The 25324-nt window shown below is 37.4% G+C and overlaps 1 protein-coding gene across 2 annotated transcripts in view; it reads right to left on the bottom strand.

Moving 5' to 3' along the window:
- The window catches only part of LOC106085815 (chitin synthase chs-2), an 86046-nt gene that overhangs the window by 1187 nt on the left and 59535 nt on the right, over positions 1-25324 (bottom strand). The window contains exons 4-12 of one of the 2 annotated variants that reach the window (XM_013250236.2): positions 19415-19658; positions 18118-19347; positions 17787-18057; positions 15803-17730; positions 13658-13834; positions 6870-7070; positions 6582-6795; positions 6359-6510; positions 6192-6293 (exon numbers count right to left, since the gene is read on the bottom strand). In XM_013250236.2, coding sequence (XP_013105690.1) covers positions 6192-6293; positions 6359-6510; positions 6582-6795; positions 6870-7070; positions 13658-13834; positions 15803-17730; positions 17787-18057; positions 18118-19347; positions 19415-19658 — 4519 coding nt within the window. Of the gene's footprint in view, positions 1-6191; positions 6294-6358; positions 6511-6581; positions 6796-6869; positions 7071-13145; positions 13323-13657; positions 13835-15802; positions 17731-17786; positions 18058-18117; positions 19348-19414; positions 19659-25324 lie in introns of both variants that reach the window. The other variant, XM_013250237.2, reaches the window with a different exon arrangement.

Raw genomic sequence — 25324 nt, 5'->3', positions numbered from 1 at the left:
ACAAAATTTTAAATTCATACGATCAGATATTGTCCGTAGGGTTCTTTGTTTCATTACAAATAGAAAAACAAAAAAACTTATTTTTCAAGTTTTTTGCCTGTTAGAGCGAGATCATTAAATTTTACAATTTTTGTTTATTTCTCCTTCGAGAAGAGCTCAATGATCGCAGAATGCATATAGAAAAGGAAATCCAAGGATAGCAACACACACTAACCACTATGGGACGCGTTTCAACCATATTAGGTGTGATGGCTTCAAGGGTAGTGCCTTGGTATGTTGTATTTGAATCGTATTTAGTTGCGAAAAACTCATCTATGATACAATTACCATATTAACCAAGCTCGACAACCCTGCTTATAAGCTGTACTTTTCCCAATGCATGTATTTTTGTATAATGGCAGGCATTCTGTTTGTTGTAAATTACACTTCTTCCGTACCACACATGATATTGATCATCTGTTGGAAGTCGTATTGATGGCTTCGAACGCTAAGACAACGGCAATAGCTCACGCTGTTGCTCCGTGTGCCCAGGTTCGAATCCTGGCCGGGCTCTGCCGAATTTTTAATTTTTCAAGTTCTGTCTGTGGTAAATTACACTTCATCCGTACCACAGCCATCACACCTAATATGATGGAGAAGTCTTCTAACCAAAGACGAAACGCCCCATAGTGGTTGATGTGTGTTGCTATCTTTGGCTTTCCTTTTCCATTTGCATCTCCGATCATTGAGCTCGTCTCGAAAGAGAAACAAACAAAAAAACTTATTTTTAAACTAAACTCTCAAGAGCATAGTTTTAGCCTAGAAGACAGATCCTACCGACGAGTTTTGTGTTCTTCCAAACGAAATAGCGATGAAGAAACCATTCAAATGCTATTACAGCAGCAAACACATTTTTATACCCTCCACCATAGGATGGGGGTATACTAATTTCGTCATTCTGTTTGCAACTCCTCGAAATATTCGTCTCTGACCCCCTAAAGTATATATATTCTTGATCGTCATGACATTTTATGTCGATCTAGCCATGTCCGTCCGTCTGTCTTTCGAAAGCACGCTTACTTACGAAGGAGTAAAGCTAGCCGCTTGAAATTTTGTACAAATACTTCTTATAGGTGTAGGTGTCCATGTTTTGATATAGCTGCCATATAGACAGATCTTGGGTCTTGACTTCTTGAGCCACTACAGGGCGCAATGTTGTCCGATTTGGCTGAAATTATGCATGAGGTGTTTTTTTATGATTTTAAACAACTGTGCGCAATTCCTAACCGATTTGGCTAAAATTTTGCTCGACGTGTTTCGTCATGACTTCCAACAACTGTACCAAGTAAGGTTCCTATCGGTTCATAACCCGATATAGCTGCCATGTAAACCCATCTTGAATCTTGATTTCTTGAGCCACTGGAGGACGCAATTCTTATACGATTTGGCTGAAATTTTGCTTGAGGTGTTTCGTTATGACTTTCATCAACTGTGCAAAGTATGATTCAAATCGGTCCATAACCTGATATTGCTGCCATATAAATCGATCTGGGATCTTGACTTCTTGAACCTCTATAGGCCGCAATTATTATCTGATTTGGGTGAAATTTTGTACAACGGCTTCTCTCTTTGACATACGTGTCAAATATGGTCTGATCGGTCTATAACCTAATACAGCTCAGCTATAAACCGAATCGGACCATAACTTGTCTATATAGACCAATCTCTCGCTATATTCACATCTGGACCGATCTGGGCCAAATTGCAGGAAGACGTCGAAGGGCCTAACCCAACTCACTGTTCCAAATTTCAGCAAAATCGCGTAATAAATGTGGCTTTTATGGGCCTAAGACCCTAAATCGGCGGATCGGTCTATATGGCAGCTATATCCAAATTTGGACCCGTCTGAGCCAAATTGAAGAAGGTTGTCGAAGGGCCTAACACAACTCACTGTCCCAAATTTCAGCAAAATCGGATAATAAATGTGGCTTTTATGGGTCTAAGACCCTAAATCGGCGGATCGGTCTATATGGGGGCTATATCAAGATATAGCCCATCTTTAAACTTAACCTTCTTATAGACAAAAAAAGAATCTGTGGAAAGTTTCAGCTCAATATCTTTATTTTAAAAGACTGTAGCGTGATTTCAACAGACAGACGGACGGACATGGCTAGATCATCTTAGATTTTTACGCTGATCAAGAATATATATACTTTATATTTTGATGTGTTGCACGTGTTGATGTGTTGAACGCAATGACAAAATAAATATACCCCTTCGGTGATGGGTGTAAAAAATTAAACAAACAAACGGTACAGAAAGAATATGTAGATAGACGGACATGGCCAAAGCGAATCAGAAGAATTACTGAGTCGAACCGTACACTGCATTACGGCCGCAGTAGTGGCCCACGGTACAGCTCATGTTTTAATCATAAATGCGAGGTAAATGTGTGCATTGTTTGATGCCGCCAATGGGACCTCAACATACTATACCCAAACAAAATGTTCTACTATGCTCAGACAAATCAGTTCTACCAAATATAGAGCAAACAAACTCTTTCCCATAGTTTAATCAGTGAGATAATTAGTATGGTTTTAAATCTGTTCATCATCGTCCAGACCTAAAAGAAACAGATGGAAACCTTCCATCTTTTTGTCGGACAGTCACATAGTGAAATTGACCTTAGGTGACACTCGATCCCACAGGTCAAGGATATGAAAACAGTTGAGTGTTTTCTCCGATTTTTTGTTTGTTTTTATCTCAAATAAGCGTGTCAATTCCAAATCTGGTAACGCTTCTCTTTAACAGCTTTTGTTGTTGAAATATAGCTTATGGCCATAATTTACGATTTTCGTTGTTTTTGATACTTGATCATTGTTATTGATTTTTTCTATAAATGAGGGGTGTATATATTCCCAAAAAAATTAAAAAAAAAACATGTATATCGGACAATGTCAAAATGGCGTATAGGCAGTATTTTAAAATAAAATCAGGTCATCAAGATAAGCCATTGGTGTCTCATAGGGCATGTTAAAAATGTGTGGTATTGCTATGATTATGGCACAGTGGAAAATCACCCATCGTTTGCAAATACATAATTACTTGTGAAGTATTTTGATGTGTAACATCGGAGGCCACCGTAGCGAAGAGGTTAGCACGTCCGCCTATGACGCTGAACGCCTGGGTTCGAATCCTGGCAGGACCATCAAAAAATTTTTCAGCGGTGGTTATCCCCTTCTAATGCTGGCGACATTTGTAAGGTACTTTGTCATGTAAAAATTTCTCCCCAAAGAGGTTTCGCTCTGCGGCACGCCGTTCGGACTCGGCTATAAAAAGGAGGCCCCTTTTCATTGAGCTTAAGATTGAATCGGAGAGCACTCATTGATTTGTGAGAAGTTTGCTCCAGTTCCTTAATGGAAGGTTCATGGACAAATTTGTATTACATCAGAGACCAAGGTGGCGTATGACGTATATAATTATTGAACATACATTATACACACCCATGTCCGATAAAATTAATAAATAAATGATTTTAATGAAGTAAAATCGTGTTACGTTCTACTGAGACGAATCTTGGGAACTCACCAGCATGAATTCTGCTAAATATGTACGCAAATAAACTTAGTTGAAGGACATTGTTGCACGTACGTACCACATTTCTGTCAAAGGAGACAAAAACAAAACTACTAATGGCAGTAGAATGCTAATCGGGGAGATCCGTTTATATGAGAGTCATTTCAGCTTGTAGACCAATTATGACTATACTTACTGAGGATATTGGAAGTCGTAAGCGAAAACTACATGCAAAATTTAAGTCAAAGCTGATTGTAAATGCGGCTTTCAGGAGCTCAAAATGTTAAATCGGGAGATCGGTTTATATGAGAGCTATATCAGATTATAGTCCGATTCGGACCATGCTTGGTAAGATTGTTGGGAGTCGTAACACAACGTGACCAATCATATAACAATTATGGTTTCTGGGGACTCAAGAAGTCAAGTCGAAAAACAACTTTATATGGACGACTATATCCAAATCCAAATCGATATGGCCCATTTTCAATCTTCAATGACCAATGTCAAGGCGATCAAGAAAGTATATACCTTAGGGGATCTCAGATATTTCCATGTTTTACAAAGGGAATGACTAGATTATTACACCCATACACATTCTATGTTGGTGCGTATAATCACTGATGCTGTGTCAGAGCTTTACGTCAAATCATGGGTATACCAGGAGACAATAACAAACTGGGCGGTGATATTTACCTCATGGGTGGATTAAAATTATAACATAAAATCAAATTATTGGTGTCACTTAAGTTTTGTGTCTCCATAAATATTCGGTTTGAGATAAAATCTGAATTTTTATGTATAGATCCACAATTTGTCACCTGTGACGATCTTTTCAACGTATTTGAAGCACAGCGATCGTATTTTTTAAACATTTCTTAGCACTTATCGATACGGGCCATTTTTTGGTTCTCAAATTTTGCGGAATCCAACGAGGACAAACGATCTTGCATTATTAGTTCACACATGGTATCAATGCTCTCTGGTACAACGGCCATTTTTGGACTACTTTAACGGAATTTGACTTTGAGCGAGCGTCTGCCACGATTGAATTCATTACACCAGTTTTTCAACAGTGCTATAAGACGGTGCTTCATCGCCATACAAAGACTTAAATTCATCAATGCACTCTTGTCGTTATAAGTTCAAAGTTGTGAAAAACGGTCGCATGAAAATATTCACGACTTAATTCCATTTTTTGTCAAATTACTTTTTTTAAGGCACTGTAAACTACGTAAATGATGGTCGTACGTCGAAACGCATTGAGTGCGATTATGCTATAAATTGTCTAACTTTCCAATGGAAATGTTAGATTGGACCAAATTTAAGGCCCATAAAAGCCACATTTATTATCCGATTTTGTTGATTAGGCCCTTCGATATCTTTCTTCGATTTGGCTCAGATCGGTCCAGATTTGGATATAGCCGCCATATAGACCCATCTCTCGATTTAAGTTATTGTGCCCATAAAAAGCGCATTTATTGTCCGATTTTGCCATAATTTGGGACAGTGAGTTGTTTTAGGCCCTTTGATATCCTTCTGCAATTTGCCATATAGACCGATCTCTCGATTAAGGGTTTTGGGCCCATAAAAGGCGCATTTATAATCCGATTTCACTGAAATTTTACACAGTGACTTATATTAGGCTTTTCGACATCCGTGTCGTATATAGTTCAGATCGGGTTATTTTAAGATACAGACTAATACAGAATTGAACAATGACTTGTACTTATTTGTATTTGGTCCAAATCGGAACATATTTCGATATAGCTGCTATGGGGCCTTAGGTATGCATTTTTCACCAAATTTTGACGAAATGTAGTTTACATATACCCTGGTGGGTGGTGGGTATCCACGCCTTTTTACTTGTTTTTTTTAGTTTTTGCCTATGCAAAGAACTTAACAAAGAAATTTGATGAAAAATTCAACACTTATTTCTTACACATTACAAGAACCATGTTAAGCTAAATATGTGATGTTTTGATCGATAGTATTTTGCCTATTCCTATTAAATTATTTCTATGATTTTATAGATTTTTTCAAAAATGTTACGACATCATTCCGAATTTTAGTCATTTTTAAAATGTGGATTGCAAAAATGGTAAAAGCGGGACTTTTGAAGAATTAATTAAATTAATATTATCAGATTTTCACTGGTGGCGACCAACAAAACTATAACCGATCTTTTTTTTTAACAAAAATCAAAAAAAATTAGGTAAAATCTCTAAATGATCTCTAAAAAAATAATAGTTGCTGCTCTTTTGAAAAATCAGTATTTTTGAAATAAGCGATGGCTTAGGAAACCCCAGATACATATTTACGGTGGGTCAGTTAATAATCAACAATCAAATTAATGAAAATAAATGGAATATTTTTATTCAATCCAAAATATTAAATCTTTTTTGTTACTCTTCTCATCTTTAGCGAACATATAGTAATTTTGTTAATTTTTTAAGGAGGAAAAAAACTTAATTGACTCTTTGTTAAAACCTTTCAGGCAGTAGTGGACAAAGTATTGTGTATGTGCACTAGAACATAAGCTTATGAGCTTGGAAATAGTCTGTACATGTACTGCTTTAAAGTCATTATATTTCGGCAACCAACTAATTATATAAATAAATTTTTCATAATTAACATACCTCCCCTGGTCCACCGTTGACATTGAACACATCTTTAATGCTAATGCCTGCATTAGAAATACGACCACTGCGAGCATTTGGTATGCCACCGTTATTGTTTAACTGAAATTGCCATAGTGTTAAACTCAAGTTCGTTTTAACTATTGACATGTGAATATTTAACTTACCGCTGTTGCAGTTGTAATGCCATATTCGTTCTTTGCCCCCAAGGTTTGCATGGCCGATTTCCTTCTCTCGGCCATAACTGAATTTTTGCGAACCTCCAAGGCCCTTATGGTTTCGGCACGCATTGTTAAACGTCTCGTCAAAATAGGTGTTGCTGCAGTGCACAGAGCAGTGGTGTTCGAATAAATCAGACAAAAAAATTACATGCAGTCATTTTTAACTTACAGGGATTATTTTCTGCATCCGCTGTTAATTTCATAAAACGCTTCTTGAATGCCACATCAAGAGTACCAATCTGTCGTCTAGGTTGGCGGGCCTTTTCCAGATTCTGTATAGTTTTGCGTCGAGCGATGCGATCGGGACCACTGCCGGAATCATTGTCATAGTCTCCGTCGATACCTTGCAGTCGTTGGAGATTTTTCACTATTTCAACCGCATGCTAAATTGTAAACGGAGAAGAAGTAAAGATCTTGTATTGTTGTTCAAATCTTAAATTAGACATTTCAAACTTACCTTATCTATTAGAGCATCCTGTGACATGTCCTCAGTTTTCTTTTTACAGAAATTCAATTCTGTCGAAGACAAAATGTGCGCCAAGGTGCCGAAACGATGGAACAACATGGCCGTAAATTGTATGACCAAAATCAATGCGAAGAAGAACACAAACACCAAACCGATGGGTTCCAATTGTAGATACTCTTTGGATATGTGGACCTATTAAATGGAGAATATGGAGGAAAAGCAACCGGAAATTGGAATTAGTATCAATCTTTTGCTGGGGACGGCAGTCACTTTTGGTGTTAGTTACATAAATTATTTAACAAATTTTGGATTTTTTTTTTTATGTTCTATGAAATCATGATTTTGGATAATTTGTAAGGATGTAACGAGTGAAACGATTATGTGCCACGTGTAGGTGAATTGAATGCATGTCTCTTGTTTTAGTGCCAACACTGATTGATTTCCAGTACACACCACCCACCGATCCATTGGCTCATTCCCAAGTTTTAAAATGTTATGTGGTTGTGGATTGACTAGCCACCGTAGATAGAAGTTCATACCAGTTGATCAGTTGTTTGAGGGAGAACATGTGAATGAACTGATTAAGTCGAAATGCCGAGGGAGCGTGTTATGCTCAGGAGCCGTGGTGTGGATAAAAAGAAACTAGAACAATTAGCTTGAGTTTGAGTTGTATTAGGAAGATATGAGAATGAAAACGAAAACCTTTTGTTTATGCACGAATGACATCATGTTAGATTAAAAAAAAGTATAAAATTAATTTCATTATTACAAAATCCATACATACATATATGATGAACAAAAAATTACATTATGCATGCGGTGTTTAATGGTGGTGGTAGAAAAAGAACCATTTTCATAAATTTTGCATCATTAATACAATTAAAAAAAATTGTTTTTTAATCAAACAGAGCAGGTACTCTTAGCTTTCCGAGTATGCTATATGAAATTTCCTTAAAATCTTCTTAACTTTTTTAAGTTTAAGTGTAAGCTAAAGTCTGATGAAGAAATCAAGTCCAATCAAGTCCAACTTGATTGCCTGAACTTTCGTCATTTTCTTCCTTAAACTAATAAATTAAAAGATGATCGTTAAGGATTTAGAATCTAACATAAAATGTATTCCGTAGGATTACAGCTTTAACTGCAGTTCTATGTTATCTGTAGAAATACGGTGTCGTAAGTTTATACTATAGAAACGAAACTTATCTACACAGAACAAAATATCACAATAATTTTTTCAATTAAAAATTTAATTGAAAATAAAAACATTTTTAATTAAAAAATTAATTGAATCATTAATTTTTAAATTCAATCTGTTTTATTTTTCAATTACGATCATGATTGAAACTTTTGGCAGTTTTCAATTAAGAAATTAATTGATTCAATAATTTTTTTAATTGAATCTAAAAAAAAACTTTTCAATTAAAAATTTTATTGAAAATAGAAATCTTTTCAATTAAAAAGTTAATTGAATCACTCATTTTTAAATTCAAACTGTTTTATTTTTCAATTACGATCATGATTGAAACTTTTGGCAATTTTCAATTAAGAAATTAATTGACTCAATAATTTTTTTTATTGAATCTTAAAAAATTGATGTATAAAATGTGATTGAAAATTTAATCTTCTTTAATTAAACACTAACGACCAAGACCACCAACTTTTTTCTTTTTGTCACTCAATTCGTTCCTCAATTCATTGAAAACAGCTGATTTAATAGAGGAAAAGAGCAGTTTGCATTGAATTGGCGAACGAATCGAGTGACAAAAAGAAAAAAAATGTTAGTGCTCTAGGCAATAAAGTTCTTTCACTAATTTTTTAATGTAATCGGAAACTTTTTAGACCCATCAGCACTGTAATGACTGTCTGTTTTTGAAAAAGTCTAGCCGTTAAAAATTTTGATAAATACTTTTTATATATGGAATATAAAACCTCCCAATAAACAGTCCTTCTACTACCTTTTTACATTTCTACATGCAATTCTAATGTTATTAATGATCAAAATATGCATATTAATGGCATAACGCATCGATCTAATTACAACATATTTTAGATAAATGTTTTTCTGTTGGGTTTACTTCCCCAATGCCGGGAATTCACAAAGTTTCTGCCTTGCTACTCTTTGTTTTATAATTCGGAAAACAATATTTTTCGTTTAATTTTTGGGAAAACCCCGAGATGTGTCTTGTTTCTAAGGAGTGATGAATGACCCGAACATAAATCTCAAATTCGAGTTCTAGGAGTTTTACATATGTGAAGCATCTTCTAGCCATTTTCGACTTCATATGTTGCGATGCACAAAATTATCTGCCCCGGTTTTAAACCATTTTTTTTCATTTTATCCCAGTGTGTGACACTAGAGTCATCAGCGCCACGTATAATGGTGACAGTCCTATTGGGCTCCCTCATCGACATCACCTCCAGTGTCTTTAGGACCGTGAAGACATCTACCTCAAAGACCGTGAAGATATCTACCTCCAGAAGCCTATATGAGTCGATGGGCAACTCAACAAAAACTCCGGCGACCGTAGTCCCATCAATGTAGATACATCCGTGTAGACAGAATGTCCTGAGCCCCCTCCCCCCCACACACTAAAGATTCTTTTCCGGAAAATATCCAATCAGCCAATTGGGTATTATAAAGTTAATTGGATATTTTGAAAATTTCAATAATTTTTTTTAAATTGTATCAATTAAAAAATTGATTGGAAATTTCAAAAATTTTCAATAATTTTTTAATTTAAAAAATTTTCAAAATTTTCAAAAACAGTGATTGATTGAACCAGTTTCAATTAAAAATTTAATTGGATCAATTAATTTAGTGATTTCTGTGTAAGCATAAGTTTCTGCTAAAAGTAACAGCGTTTTCTTTTCAATTGCAAATTATTTCCTTAGAAACTTTAGAACACCATTTAGATAAGGGCTGAGGGGTTTGTAGAAAACTGTGTTTAAAAGAACTTGAACTATGTAATGTGTAATGTGAATATATGTAGCTGATATTTCGGATTTACAAAAATAGATATTATAAATTGACGTGTTTCAAATTGAAGACTGACTACTCTAATATATTTCCTATACTTGTAGATTATCTTGGAAGATTAGAAATAGGTCTAAAGAAGTGCTACAATATAATACACCCAACTGCTTGGTAGACTTCTCGTCGATTTGAAAGCTTCCATTTGGTTACACTCAACGCATTTTATTGTTAGACATGGCAAAATAAAATTGATACAACAAGAAAAACTCCGCTTTAAAGAGGAAAGTTGGAATTGATATCTAAAACTCAAACGCTTTCCATTTCTGTCCGGTTTAAAGATATTGAGTGTCCTAAAGCACAAGAAAGCAAAGGATTACTTTTTTATATTCGGAGTAAAGTCCAGTACGCAACTTCTCATATTTTAAACAAAATGTTCGTTTTCACTAGGTGTTACTTTTTTTCGATATGAATGAACGAAAACTAATGATTAGAACATGTCCGCCTTTGACGCTGAACGTCTGAGTTTAAATCTTGGCGAGATCATCACGAAAATATTTTAAGGGTGGTTATCGCCTCACTAATGAATCGGACAGCACAGAATGCACAGTGGGGTATTTCGCATCCACAATGGTCAATGAAAGGAAATGTATTTGGCCGTTGAGGAAGGTAACGGAAATGATACGTCTAGATGCAAAAAAAAAATTAGTAGCTATATCATTGTGTCAAATTTAAGTGAAATCGGATTATAAAATCGCCTTTTATGGGGCCAAGACTTTAAATCGAGATATCGGTCTATATGGCAGCTAAATCCAAATTTGGACCAATTTCAGCCAATTTACAGAAAAATGTCAAAGAGCCTAACAAAACTCACAGTCCCAAATTTCGACGACATCGGACAATAATGGGGCCTTTTATGGGCCCAAAACCGATAATCGAGAGATCGGTCTATATGGCAGCTATATCCAAATCTGGATCGATCTGTGCCATATTACAGAAGTATGTCAAGGGGCCTAATTTAACTCATTGTACCAAATTTCGGCAACATCAGACAATTGTATGTTGTACAAATTTTCTGCCAAATCGGATAAGAATTGCGCCCTCTCCCAGATCGGGTTATATGGCAGCTATATCAGGTTGTGTACCGAGTTGCACCATACTTAGCACAGTTATTGGAAGTCGTAACCAAACATCTCATGCAAAATTACAGCCAACTCGGATAAGAATTGCGCCCCCTAAAAGCTGAAGAAGTCAGGAGCCAAGATCCCAGATATGGCAGCTATATCAGGTTAATAACCGATTTAAATCTTACTTACTTATCACAGTTGTCTGAAGTGATACCAAAACACCACATGCAAAATTTTAATTCTTCAAATCGGGCGAGAATTGCGCCCTCTAGAGGCTCAAGAAGTCAAGACCCAAGATCGGTTTACATGGCAGCTATACCAAAACATGGACCGATTTGGCCCATTTACAATCCCAACCGACCTACACTAATTTCCTAGCCGCTTTCTAATTTCAAGCGGCTAGCTTTACTCCGTCTTTCGTCCGTCTTTCGACAGACAGACGGACGGACATGGCTAGATCGACTTAAAATGACATGACGATCAAGAATATATATACTTTATGGGGTCTTAGACGCATATTTCGAGGTGTTACAAACAGAATGACGAAATTAATATACCCGAATCCTATGTTGGAGGGTATAAAAATACGAGCTAGCTCAGTCACATTTCGGAATGTATACCAATGGATGGATCCGTTAGCTTCTTTACAGTAATATTCTATTCTATAAATAAATCTCTCCCAACAAAATGTCCAAAAAAATCTTAAAAATGCTCAAAGTAATCAAAACAAGTAACAGGCAACCATAAAATGTAGCATAAAATTTTTTTTCAACAGACTTGTGTACTCAGAACAGCAGATTTTCTTAGTTGAAATCGCAGTAAAATATGTTTGCTAATACAGCAATCCTATGTTTGCAAAAACATCAGTAATGTCTGCTTTCCCAAATGTTTGATTTCGTTGTTTGTTGTTGTATATTTTTCCCAGCACTAGGTTGAAAACAAGATATATTCATTTACAGGTAGTGGCAGTTGACCAACAACAAAATATTGAGTGCACTATCTGTCAAATCTGTGATTAGTGCAACTCTGATTTTGAATATGTAACCATTTTTCGCCATTTTTCGTTGTTTGTGTGTGATATGGTTCTTAACTTTAATACACACACACAACCAAAACTCGTTGACAGATAGTGCACTACGCGAGAAAATTTTGTTACGGTACACTACATGTTAATTATGTCATTTGTTCAAAAACGGTGTTACCAAAATACATTAAATAATCTGATTTGCACTGAACATTTAGGTTTGCTGTTTTCCCTTCTTTATTCCTAACAAATCAAACACTTTTAAACCTCAATAGCAGAGTTTCTTCTGATATAGCAAACATTTGCCGAGTCCACAAATAAATTTTTGAGTGTAGTTTGCTAACAAACCTCTTAATATTCTTTTTTCACAATAAACAATAATTGTTTTCTATTGGAAATTTTGAAACTATTCTAAGAATAATCTAATATTTTACAAAAAAACATGCCCCAAACATTTTTATACCATTTAATGAGAAATAAGGATTGCAGTTTATTACAACAGAAGGGAAAAGCGATTGATAACACAATCACTAACAATGTCCTGCTTCCCAAGTGTGCATATGTAACTTCAACAAATAGTACAATTTACATTAAAAAACACAATGTGTTAGTGTCGAAATCCCAAAAAAAAAAACAAAAAATAAAAAAAAGGTGAGGAAGGGTATGTACGCATATCTTGAGTGATGGAAATCTAACAACATAATAATAATTAATGTCTATACAGCCCAATTTTAAGGGTAAATAAATTTCCTGGAATTATAAAAGTTGCTTTATTTTCCTTCACTACAGGTATGCGTATGTACCGAATAAATCACAGGGATGTGTTTAGGAAGAATATATAGGACAACCCAGAAACAATCATCCAAAAGGAAGAGAAGGGTGGTAAAGTGGGCGAGGTAAGTTGATTGGTTGGTTGGTGGACAGGCAGGTTAAAAGTTGGAGTAGTACATGTTATTGCGAGCTGTTGTCAAGGAAGAAAAGTGGTAGTGGGTGATTCAGTGGGAGTTCGGGGTATTAGGAAGAACATATACACATACACAAAAGGAAACACACTGAATTAAACAAAGAAACGTTTCAAAGTGTTAAAAATTATTAAAGTTCGCTTTTGTTTTTTTTGTTGTTGTTTTTTAAACGTTTATAAAAACCTCAGATGTCTCTTCAATGTATGTGATGTTCGTCTTGACGCCCAATGGCCACACAATGTGGAGCTTGTCCTTGTTCAATTGCAACAAGAATACGATCAACACAAACAAGGCGTTGGCCATGAAGAAAGCGAACACCGATTTATTCCTCAATTCAATCAGATCCGAGGCTATGCGAGCCTACGCTCAAATTTTGCCAGAGTTGCCAATATAGAGATATGTATTGCACAAGAGTTAGCATGTGTTGCGCAGGCGGCGGCAGGCAGTATACATCGCATAAAATGGTGGCGAATTTTGTTTTCAAACGACACACCCACAATATTTTTCGATAGTTATATTGATTGATTGTTTTTGAATGCCAAACGATAATAAATATTTTTGATTTTGAAATAAATGAAAATAAGAAAAGAAAACAAAATAGGTTAGTACAGTTGTTCCATAGGGATTTCCTTCGGAATAGGCTGATCTTTGAGACGTCTGGGCTCTATTCTGCTGGAAATCCCTTATAAAATTACCTCCTGTGTGGATTCATCATAGGTGATATTTGTGCGTACACCGAATGGCCACTTGACGTGGATATTATCCTTGTTCAATTGCAATAAGAACACGATTAGTACGAATAGGGCATTCACCATGAAGAAGGCGAAAACCGATGAATCGCGCAATTCTTTAAGATCTTTAGCAATTCTTGCCTAAAATTTTTAAAAATGTTTAAATGTTAATAACGTAATCATTTATTACTAATATACGGGCTAGGCGATTTTTACAATTCGTAAGTGTTTGTCTTTTTTGCACAAGAGTGGACTGTTGGCTATACTCCGAAAAATCACTAAATAAATCGGAAAAAATATGTAGTTAAACTTAATTCATTATCTTGGGGAAATTCATTTTCTACAATCAGATTTTGGCTGTAGTTAAAAAAGTAAATATATAAGCACAATGACAAATCATAGAAGCACTTCACCATGCAACGCGTTATGATTCACTAAAATATTACAACTTGATTGTGTAAGATGTGCGCCCCATAAGTGTTTAAGACTTCCAATCCCGAGATATATGGGAGCAATATACTAACTTAAACAGATGTTATGGTCTGTGGCATGTCTACAGTCATAAAAAGCATGTATGCCAAAAACATATCAGTCATATAGATATGCCATGTATTCAGAAACAAAACAACGAGAACGGTTTATAAGGGAGCTTTATGCCATAATGGATATTTATATGTTGCACAAATGGGTAAAAACATATCAATCATCTGAATTTCAACAAAATCTGATAGCAAATGCGACTTTAATAGGCTTAAGACCCTTAATTGGCAGATCGGTCTACATGACAGCTATTTCCAAATATAGTTCGATTGGATCCATTCAATAACTTAACCTGGATATGAAAAACTACGGCTCTGTGCCCAAATTCAACTCAATATCTCAATTTTTGAAGTCTGTAGAATAATTACAACAGACGGACACACATTCGGACATCGTTAAATCGACGATCAGAAATATATACTTTGTAAGACCGGAAATGGTGGCCATCGTGTCGTAGAGGCTAGCATATCAGCCCATGACGCCAAACGCCTGGGTTCACAACCCCGGGGTGAACATCAGAAAAATTTTCATCGATGGTTATCCGCTTACCAATGCTGGGCTAACATTGTGAGTTATCCCGCCATGTTAAAACTTTCTACAAAGAGGTGTCGCTATGCGGCATGCCGTTCGAAATCGGCATAAAAAAGAAGGCCTCTTATCATTGAGCTTAAACTTTAACCGGACTGCACTCATTGATATGAGAGAAGCATCCCCTGTTCCTTAATTGAATGTTCATGTGAAATTTAGTAGTAGTTATTCCCTTACCAATGCTGGCTACATTTGTGAGGTATTCTGCCATGTTAAAACTTCTGTACCAATTGGTGTCTCGGCATAAAAGGGGAGGACCCTTATCATTGATCTTAAATTTTAATAGGTTTGCACTCATTGATATGAGAGAAGTATCCCCTGTTACTTAAGGGAATGTTCATGGGAAATTTAGTAGGGTCGGAAATGGATATTTGGAAGTATTGCAAACGGAATGACTAAATGAACATGCCCCGTATGCTATGGTGTTGGGTAAAATAAGAAAAATTTTGTGTTAAATCTTTCTGTCGCTTGTATTTTTTTTTTGAGCTATGATCTTTACTTCAAATTTGAAAAAGTGCACAAACTTTTGTCAAATTCGCTTTAAAATAAACATTTTTTGCTAATTTGGAGTGATCACATGGAAACTACAAGCTCTAGTGAAAGTCACGCTTGCCTCAAAAATTGTATTTTGTTTGTTGATTTGAAATGTATTTATCCACCTAATCGTACTATGTAAAAGAAATTCCCTTCCCTATTTTTCAATAACTTTATGAAAATCCTCAAATAGTGAAAGTACGTGAATTCTTTTTTATTAGGCCAACTTTTGCTCGAATTTCTTAGAAAAGCTAAAATTCACGACCTATAATTGTCCATCCTTGTGCAAACTTACGTATCACACTGTATTGGTGCATAAGATACTAAGCAATTGATATTGATGTAAGTCTCAAGCTGAAATAAATAGTCAGTTCTTTAAGTGGTGCACATTTCCAGAGAATCCACATTTTATGTCGCAGCTTCAGTCTCTAGACACGTGCTACATACCTGTTCAACGGGATCATTATCGATGGGGAAGAGATATTTGTCAATCAAGTCTTTCCAGAATTGAATTTCAGAGCTAGAGAGGAAATCCACTTCACCTTTACGCAGATCGGGGTCTTCTATCCAATAGGGATTCGTAAGGAAGTCTCTTTCCTGCTTGGGCTCACCGGAAGAATCGGATTCGGTTTCATCGGATTCATCACCAGACTTTTCTGCCACGGAGGATAACAAATGGTGGTCCTTTGAACTGCCTGAGGTGGTACGCCGGCGACCGTGGCGATGTGAAGTTTCGTGGGGATTGACTGTCTGTTCAATGCTGTCAATGCGCGTCTTGATGGTGTCCAATGATTCGGCAATGGCTGTAAGTTGCTGCTTCTCATCGGATGTCTTGCCATGTGTACAGAAAACACAACGGAATAGACCGGCCAAGGAGAACTCTACGGAGCCTTCATCATCGGCATTGCTGCCCATGCCACCCTGTAAGAATCCCAGCATACTTTTTTGCTTAACCTTTTTGGCTGCCTCCTCGGCGGCTTTCTTCTCGGCCTCCAATTCCTTTTTGGTCTTCTTTGCCACCACTTCTCGTGTACCCCAGGAGACGACATTCAAATTTATAATCGAATACAAAATCAAAAGCAAGTACATAGAAGGAATGGACAACAGATAGATGAGACCACACGATATACACCAGAACTCTTGCGGATGGAGACACGCCGCTATGAAGAAAGACCCAGTCATGGCTATCAAGAAAATGGCAGAGGGTGAACCAATGCCGTCCTCGCCTAACTGTAATGCTGTACCAACTATGACCGCCATCATAATTAAGGCATATGCCGTGGACAGGACTTGAGCCACAAACAGCTGTATATTGGATTTACACGTGAAGCAGACTACCATAAAGGCTAAGATCGGTACGATGTTGTAGTGGAAGGATGTCCAATTGTCAATGCGGAAGGCGGCCACGAAAGCACCCACCAACATAAGAAAGATCGTTCCGGGGCCCAGGATGGTGCCACCCATCAACATCATTTGATAGAAGATGTAGAGCAGCGAAATGTTGTCATTGATTTTGATTGTGCGTTTGGCATCGCCCAGCAGATCCATAATGTTGGCAATAGTTGAGGGTACCCAACGACGACGTTGATTGTAGAATTCATTGAAGCCTTCTGGACAATGGGTGTAGGCATCTGAGGCGGCTGAGTATTCGACACGATAGCCTCTCTGCAAGAGCAATGTACACAGCCAACGATCTTCGCCCTGATCGTATTGCACATAATGCCGAGCCTCGTCTGACTGGGTAGTGTACTTCTTCATGACATTGTCGTCCATCAAGGCCTTTCCACGGAAGAGTGAGAAACAACCAGGACTACAAAGTACACAACCGATCATATGTTCCGTGGCCTTTTGCAGCCAATGACCAATGGCGTACTCGAACAGCTGATACCATACCATAGGCCCCGAACCCACGGGATGAATACGTCCACAAGCCGCACCTAAATTCTTGTTCTTCTTCATCAAATCCACCAACAATGTTACCGCATTGGGCTTAAAATCAATGTCACCATCCAGAGTAAGCAGATAGGTATTCAGGGCAATGGTGTCCTTGCGGTCTGCGGAAATAGGCAACTCCATGAGGCGATGGCCCAACAAGTAGTACATGTACATGACTTGAGACCAACGCTTACGATGACGAATACGATCTTTGTCCTTCAAGTGAGCTATGAACTTTGTCTTGCCCGGCAGGGTCCATACCAAACGCCCACCATAAGGTGTGGGATATTTCTTAGGCGGCCGCAAACGAATGGTGGTTTGATGGATTTCCGAGGCAGCGTCGTCCATTGTGGCTACCAGCAATTTGACGAAACGATTAACTTGAATATCATCGTCACTGTGATCGGAAATTTCAAAAGCGTCATCGAAGAAGGTGTGGGCTGTAAAAGAAAATGCCATAAAGTTGTTGGGCCTGTCAGTTGGAGGAAGTACTTACTCTCAAATTCATAGTAATCGGGATCGACAATCCTTAAATATTTCTGAGCTACTCGCCGAGCGCACTGATCTTCATCCAAGCGCATGACACTCTTCAAGAACTCCATCATCTCATCTTTGGTTTCATGCCACATAGTAGCACAAGCATAGATGCGGGTAATATGATCGGAAGACTTGACGGTGGGTTTGCTTTGTATAGCGGAGCCATCAGTGTGCACCGATATGGTCTCATAGTATTCATCTCCTTTTTCCTTGTCAATTTCAGAGAGGTCCTTGAAGAAGAAAAAAGACACAAATTAAACATCCACCTCCCGTTTACCACTTGGGCCTACCTCAGTCTTAACATCCGCCTGATCATCTCTTCTTCGGTTCATGGCCATCGACTGATCTATTAGCAGGGCACAATACATGGGCTTTACGAAGAGTTTTTCCGTGGTGGCCAAACGTTCACACTTCGGGGTCCAAATGTGCAGGCTGATCCAGGTCTGGCTAAGCAACCACAGAATCCAAGCCCATGCCATTTGTTGAGTGACGAAATCATTAAATCTGAAGTTCGATGGACTGGTAAAGAACAAATAGTCCGGTATGGTATCATGAAAGAAACAAGGATCGTCAATGCGAATGCCACAGGCGGCAATAAGCAGTGATACTGAGATCGGTATGGTCAAGCTGACGGGGAAGGCATAACTGAAGCCCTGGATCAAAATTTTGCAAGCAAACTTGCCGAAGATGTAGCAAAGGTAGGCTCCGAAAATCTGTATCAAAAGGACATAAATAACAGTGTAGTGAGCTGCGTCAATGTCTATGCTATCGATGTTGGCTGCGTCGATAGTGTCCGGTAAGCTTCCCGAGAGCGTCGTGGCCAACTCGTCGACGGAAATTTTGTGTGGTCCAAACGCATCGCCAAACATGGTAAAGATATTTCCTGGTTCATCTCCTTGCGTCCAATAGATGAACAAGACCGAGCACATAAACAGCGCAATTTTCCAAATCGATAAAAACATGTGGCTAAAGTAACGGGTGTATTTCAAATCGTCCTTAATTCTGCCCATAGCGCGTATTATGCCAAACGATGACTGAGAGTCCACATAGTTTTCCCACCAGCCACACGAAATCATTAGACAGGCCACCGGAATAACCCAAAGTTCTTTGCGGTTTTCTAGTAGGGGCCAGACCACGAAGCCAGTAACCTGCGCTGCCAAGGCCACCAGATCGATTAGCATTTTTGCGAAACGTTTGCCCTCCTTTGATGTTCTCGACATTAGGCCCAATATACCCGGCACCACACAAAGGCAATTGGTCAACATAGCTCCTTGTATGGCATCCAATTGGGGCAATACCACGAACATTAACAAAGCCGTCCCGAACGTGTTCAAGCTCTCCATGATGAACATGAACATGAAATGTGATTTTTGTGGTACTTTGAAAGTTTTGAAAAAGCAAATACGTGTCGAACGTATGAGAGCACCTACTTCCGGGACAGCGAACGCAATTATCAAAGCCCACAGCCATGCAATGCGTTCCTCTTCTGGTAATTTTACCACGAACGTCTTATCACGACCCTGTAAAAAGAAAGTCGATGAGTGGAGTTTTCTGAATTTGTGAAAACTTACACTAATTTGAACTTACCAAGTCTTTATTACAAAATTCTACTCTTTTGTCTTTATTGAGCTGCGATGTCATGAACAGGACAGTGCCCTTTGCCATTACTCCGCCACCCAAAACTACAATAAAGGTAATGATGTAGGCCACGATTTTTAGGATTTTCACCGTTAACTCCAAACATTCCTGATTCGCCGTTGAACCTGTTTCAATTTTAATTGGTGGATCTCGAAATACATCCCAGCCTTTTGTTTCCTGTATTGTTCGTTGGCTGCAAGAAAAAGGAGCATAAAAGGAAGAGTTGACAGTTGAGGTTGATAAAGAAGATATTTGCATGATTGGATGCTACTTGTTGATCTAGGCAAAGGTTAATTGTTCACCTTTTTTGTCTAGAATGTAGATTGCATGTTGATAATAAGTTCTCATCCTAGTAATTTCATATAATTCGAAAGCGTTTAAACATAACTTTTTGTTTGAAAATTACACCCATATTCTTATTATTCCATTAAAATATTGAAATTGGCATTCCATAAAACCAAATCGTAGCAATACGGTACACTGAAAAAAAGTTGGCCGAAAATTAAAAATTTTCCTTATACGTAGGATTTTAGCAATGAAAACGAGCCAAAGAACCAAAACTTTATGAAAAGACGCTATCTTTAAAATAAATTTCCTATTTACTAACGGACTTGACCATCCGTTTCAAATTTTGATCGATGATTGATTCTTATTTTACTGAAAAATTATTTTTTTTATCTTAGCATCTTAATTAATTTAAAGATTTAAAGACACTCCTATTTGTAAGGCTATTTGTGTCTTGCTTTTTTCCTAAGGTCAATTTCCTAACTTTCAACGATATTTCGATCTTCATGTTTTAAATAACAAGACGCAAAGTAAAGGATTTGTTAACCCACCATTTAAAAAAAAACAATCCCTAATATGAAGGAAAATATTTTTCGCCAAAGGGAAGGAATCATTGGAAAAGTTGGAAAATTGATCATCTTTAAATTAAATGTGATCATTTATCCAGCGGACCTTTAAATATACTGATTCCTTGGCTATCAGTTTACTTAAGATGCTGCATTTCTGTCTTACATCCATTAATCGGGGAAGCTTTCTCATATAGAGGTTAACCTGCGGTTGGCCATTTGGACTCGGCTTTAAAAAGAAAACCACTTATTATTGAGCTAAAACTTAAAAAAGGCACTCAATTAAGCACAAACTAATGCTGCAATTTCTGGACTACTAAATACTAACTTTTCCATGAGCATTCCACTAAGGAACAGGGGATACGTCTCTCATATCAAGGAGTGCAGTTCGATTAAAGTTAAAGCTCAATGATAAGGGGCCTCCTTTTTATGCCGAGTCCGAACGGCGAGCCGCATAGCGACAGCACTTGGCAAAGAAATTTTAACAGGGCAGGATACCTCACAAATGTAGCCAGCATTGGTAAAGGGATATCCAAAACTGAACATTTTTTTGATGTTCACGCCGGGGTTTGAACTCAGGCGTTCGTCGCCATAGGCGGACATGCTAACTTCTGTGTCACGGTGGCAATCTCTAGAATATTGAATAAGAACTGTTGTGCTATTGGAACTATATCAAGTTATAGTCCGATTCGGACCATAAATGAATGCTGAAGTCATTGTGTAATATTTCATTCGGATAAGAATCGCGCCTTCAAGTGGCTCAAGAAGCAAAATCGGGAGATCTGTCGGATTGCGCCCTCTAGAGGCTCAAGAATTCAAGATCCCAGATCGGTCTATATGGCAGTCAAGACCCAAGATCGATTTATATGGCAGCTATATCAAAACATGGACCGATCTGAACCATACTTAGCGCAGTTGTTGGAATTGTTGGAAGTGATACCAAAACACCACGAGCAAAATTTTAGTCAAATCGGACGGGAATTGCGCCCTCTGGAGGTTCAAGAAGTCAAGATCCCAGATCGGTTTATATGGCAGCTATATCAAAACATGAACCGATTTGACCAATTTGCAATCCCAACCGACCTACCGACTAAAATTTTAAGCGGCTAGCTTTACTCCTTCGAAAGTTAGCGTGCTTTCGACAGACAGACGGACGGACATGGCTAGATCGACTTAAAATGACATGACGATAGAAGAATATATATACTTAATGGGGTCTCAGACGCATATTTCGAGGTGTTACAAACAGAATGACGAAATTAGTATACCCCATTCTATAGTGGAGGGTATAAAAATCCTCTTATTATTGAGCTAAAACTTGAAAAAGGTACTCATTTAAACACTAACTAAAGCTGCAACTTCTGGACTATTCAGGGGTAATCTAGGCCGAGATTCTCGTATAGTACAAGGCCTTAACGTATGTCTACCGCCATGGGATATGGTAATGATTTTCACTTCGGGGCCACGGTAGCTCAGGAGTTAATATGACCGCCTGGAGTCAAATCCCGACGAGAACATCAGAACAAAGTATTTTAGCGGTGGTTATCCCCTAAAACAGATGGTGACACTTGAGAGGTATTTACCTTAGGTAATCAGCTGTAAAAACTTTTCTTCTAAAGTGGTGTTGCTCTGTGGTAAGCCGTTCCGACTCGGCAATAAAACGAAGTTCCCTTATCATTAAGCTTTAACTTGTATCGGACTGCACCCATCGATTAAACAGTGTTAGTGAAAATCACATCGACTATGGTATTCCTGGAAGATGTACAAAACGTCTCTAAATGTGACTATTGATGATGAATGTTTGTAGTGAGGATGTCTCCACTACATTATAGAATATTTAAAGTCCCAGAAAGCAATTACCCTCTTACGTCTCCATCTAAGGGATCGGTTAACTGTCCCTATAGGGAATGAAATTAACACAGTCGAATAAAAACATGTTTTTTATTGTATTGATATATAACATAAATATTTAATATTCCTATTCAGGGAAACCACTAGATTTGGAGCTTTTTAGGACACGCAAAACCCGAAAAGGTGCCACCTAGATCCAAACAAAAAAAGGCACTAAGTGGACGCTTTTTGCATTCTTAGTTGGTGCTTTTTAGTTTTTTGAGTTTTTCTATCAAAATAATAATTTTGCTGTTGCTTTTTACCACGGGGAGCACTTTTGATAATTTCCCCCATACAATCCTTTGCTCATACCAATGAACAGAGTTCTATTAAAGTTTTAGCTTAATGATTACTTAGCGACACCTTTTCGATTCCAATTTTGAGATGACTGAATACCGTAGAAATTTTGCCAGCATTTGTGAGGGAAAATCCAACGCTGAACATTTTTGTTTTTTGATGTTCGAGTCGGAATATGAATCCAGTATTGCTGATGTGTCAACAAAAACGATAGCAGGGAGGTAGAAGCGAAAACCTTTATGGGTGATGCCCCACTATTGTGCATCTATTCGTACCATAGTTGTAATTTGTTAGGCTTTTTGGCCTAATCCAAGACCCATTCAAATTATAATCCATCGAAAAATCGATTGCAAAAATTTTCTGTTAGAATTATATAAAAGTGTATGTTATATGATTATATATGATTTTATGATTTTACTATTCGCTTTAAAACACAAAAGGAAGCTGTAAAAATTTTTCAAATTTAGAACACAAATACATTTATTCATTTTGCAACAATTTTATTTTATTCATTTAAAGTTCGGAACATACACAATGTATTTTTTAACTGTTAATCGCCAATCTTTTGTTAAAGGTCGAACTTCCGTTTTTCACCATATTTAGTGTTTATGAAATAATAAATACATTATTTAATAACAATATTTCACATCGGCATGTATACAATAAAATGTGCAGAATTTTGACACACCCAATAGTCACATACGGAGATATAAAATAATCTATTTTAAGTTAATAATAACTTTTTATTTTAGGAAGGTCGATGTGGTCAAGCCCAGCACTGTAATTGTTTACCCTAAGTTAAATGTATTTCTTTAGTTGCATATATAAAAGAAAGAAAAAAAACTCTTAACGATAGAGCATAGACTGTTCTACTTTAGAACAACAAAGTTTTGTTTTTAATACCCAGACAATGGTATTAGAATTGAATAGAAATTTTTTAATAAAAGTTTTTATAAAGTCGCTTTGAAGAGTAGTCTGATGACTGTCAAGACTGGCCAGGCCGTGGCGTTTTATGCCATATCATTATGTTGTTTGTTGACACTATTGTATTATAAACTGCTTCATGTCTTGAAGAAGGAAACGTTTTCCTTTGAGCGAATCTCTGATATGAACTGCAAATACCAATAATCAGTACACGTAATGTCAAAATACAGTATTGACGGTGGTACACAAGTTAATAAGCTCACTTGTCAGGAATTTGATTTAAATCCCGTTAATAATTGAAATCAAATGTTAAGGCGTAGAATACGATCGGATCGGTTTTCATATACTTTCCACACACCATAAATCGCTTTCGGAAAGTTCTCCTATTACATCATGCTACAACATTAATTTTGGAGTCATAGATGAAGACAGAAGCTAATTTTTATATAATTTAGACAAGAACTGATTATGGACCCTATTTCAGTATGGATGTTTAAAACAAACAATTTAAGTTCTTCCTCCAGTTAGGCACAAATACAAATCGGAATGTCATATAAGTCGAAGTGTTGTTGTTGTTACCACCTCATCTAAAGTAAGAGTCTTCCCTCCAAAATCGAACTTTTTGTCGTGGGGCTCCATATGTTCAAACCTAACATGAAATTCAAATATTTCAGTTGGATACGAATCGTATATGTGAATTAACCAGAATAATATGGAATACTGGTAGTGGATTAAATATCATACATCCAAACATGAGTAAATTTGATAAATGGGTGGGAGTTCAAAATATTGCACACGCTATATCACATTTGAACAGCTGCACACCATACTAGCCACAAGTATTGAGTCTCAAGACAGAACTTCATACGTTAATAAATTTCAAACCGGGATATTTAAATTGTCAGATTGAAAGTTATGGCTTTATTGACAAATAATAACAAAACGATTAAGAATAAATATATTTTGCAGAATCGCAAGTATTTCAAGTTGTAACGTTTGAACATGGCGAGGAAAGTACCATCTGACACTGCACGGAAGCTAGACATTGAAAAGCTTCAAACACAACAGATGGCAGCGGCATACTCCACTCGACTGACACAACTGTTTGATGAAAGCACTCCTTGTTCCGAAGATATAATGGCGCAGTGGCAAACTATTGCCCACTCCATGGAAAATGCCGCGAAATCCGTTCTTGGTTACCGGATGCCTCTTCCAAGAAAGCCATGGTACGACCAAAAGTGTCGAGATGCTACTGAAGCCAAGTATGCGGTATATAGAGCAATCCTGCAATCAGTAGCAACGCGCCAGATGAAGGACAGGTATCGAGAGAAAAGGAGAGAGGAGAAACGTCTATTCCTTTTTATTTCTGCAGAAATAAAAAGGAACTGGAATGACGTGAGTGTGAGCGAATTGAGATGTACAGGAGTCAGAATGAAGTCCGGAAATTTTACCAAAGAATTAAACATCAAACCGATGGCTTTGGTGCAGGCATATCCTCCTGCAGAGACAAAGAAGGAAATCTCATAACTGACCTAGATAACATCCTGAGGATATGAAAAGAACATTTTACCCAATTGCTAGTGACCGACGTAGGCGGCGAAGAGGATACCGCAGAACCAATCAATGATGATGGTATAGAATTTTTAGCTCCTAATCGGAATGAGATCCAAGTAGCAGTGAATAACAACAAGTCGGCTCCTGCCGACGGGCTACCCTCTGAACTATTTAAGACCGGAGGCAACACACTGATAAGGCGTATGAATCAGTTTATCTGCACAATCTGGCTAGAAGAACGCATACCTCAGCATACTATATCCCGTACACAAGAAAGGAGACAAGACGAAATGTGCCAACTACAGAGGAATAAGTCTCCTTCGGTCCTATCAATTCGGCTTTA

Source organism: Stomoxys calcitrans, chromosome 2, assembly GCF_963082655.1.
Source record: "Stomoxys calcitrans chromosome 2, idStoCalc2.1, whole genome shotgun sequence".
Lineage (NCBI taxonomy): Eukaryota > Metazoa > Arthropoda > Insecta > Diptera > Muscidae > Stomoxys > Stomoxys calcitrans.
The sequence above is the reverse complement of the archived record's forward strand: the minus strand, read 5'-3'. Positions and strand labels throughout refer to the sequence as shown.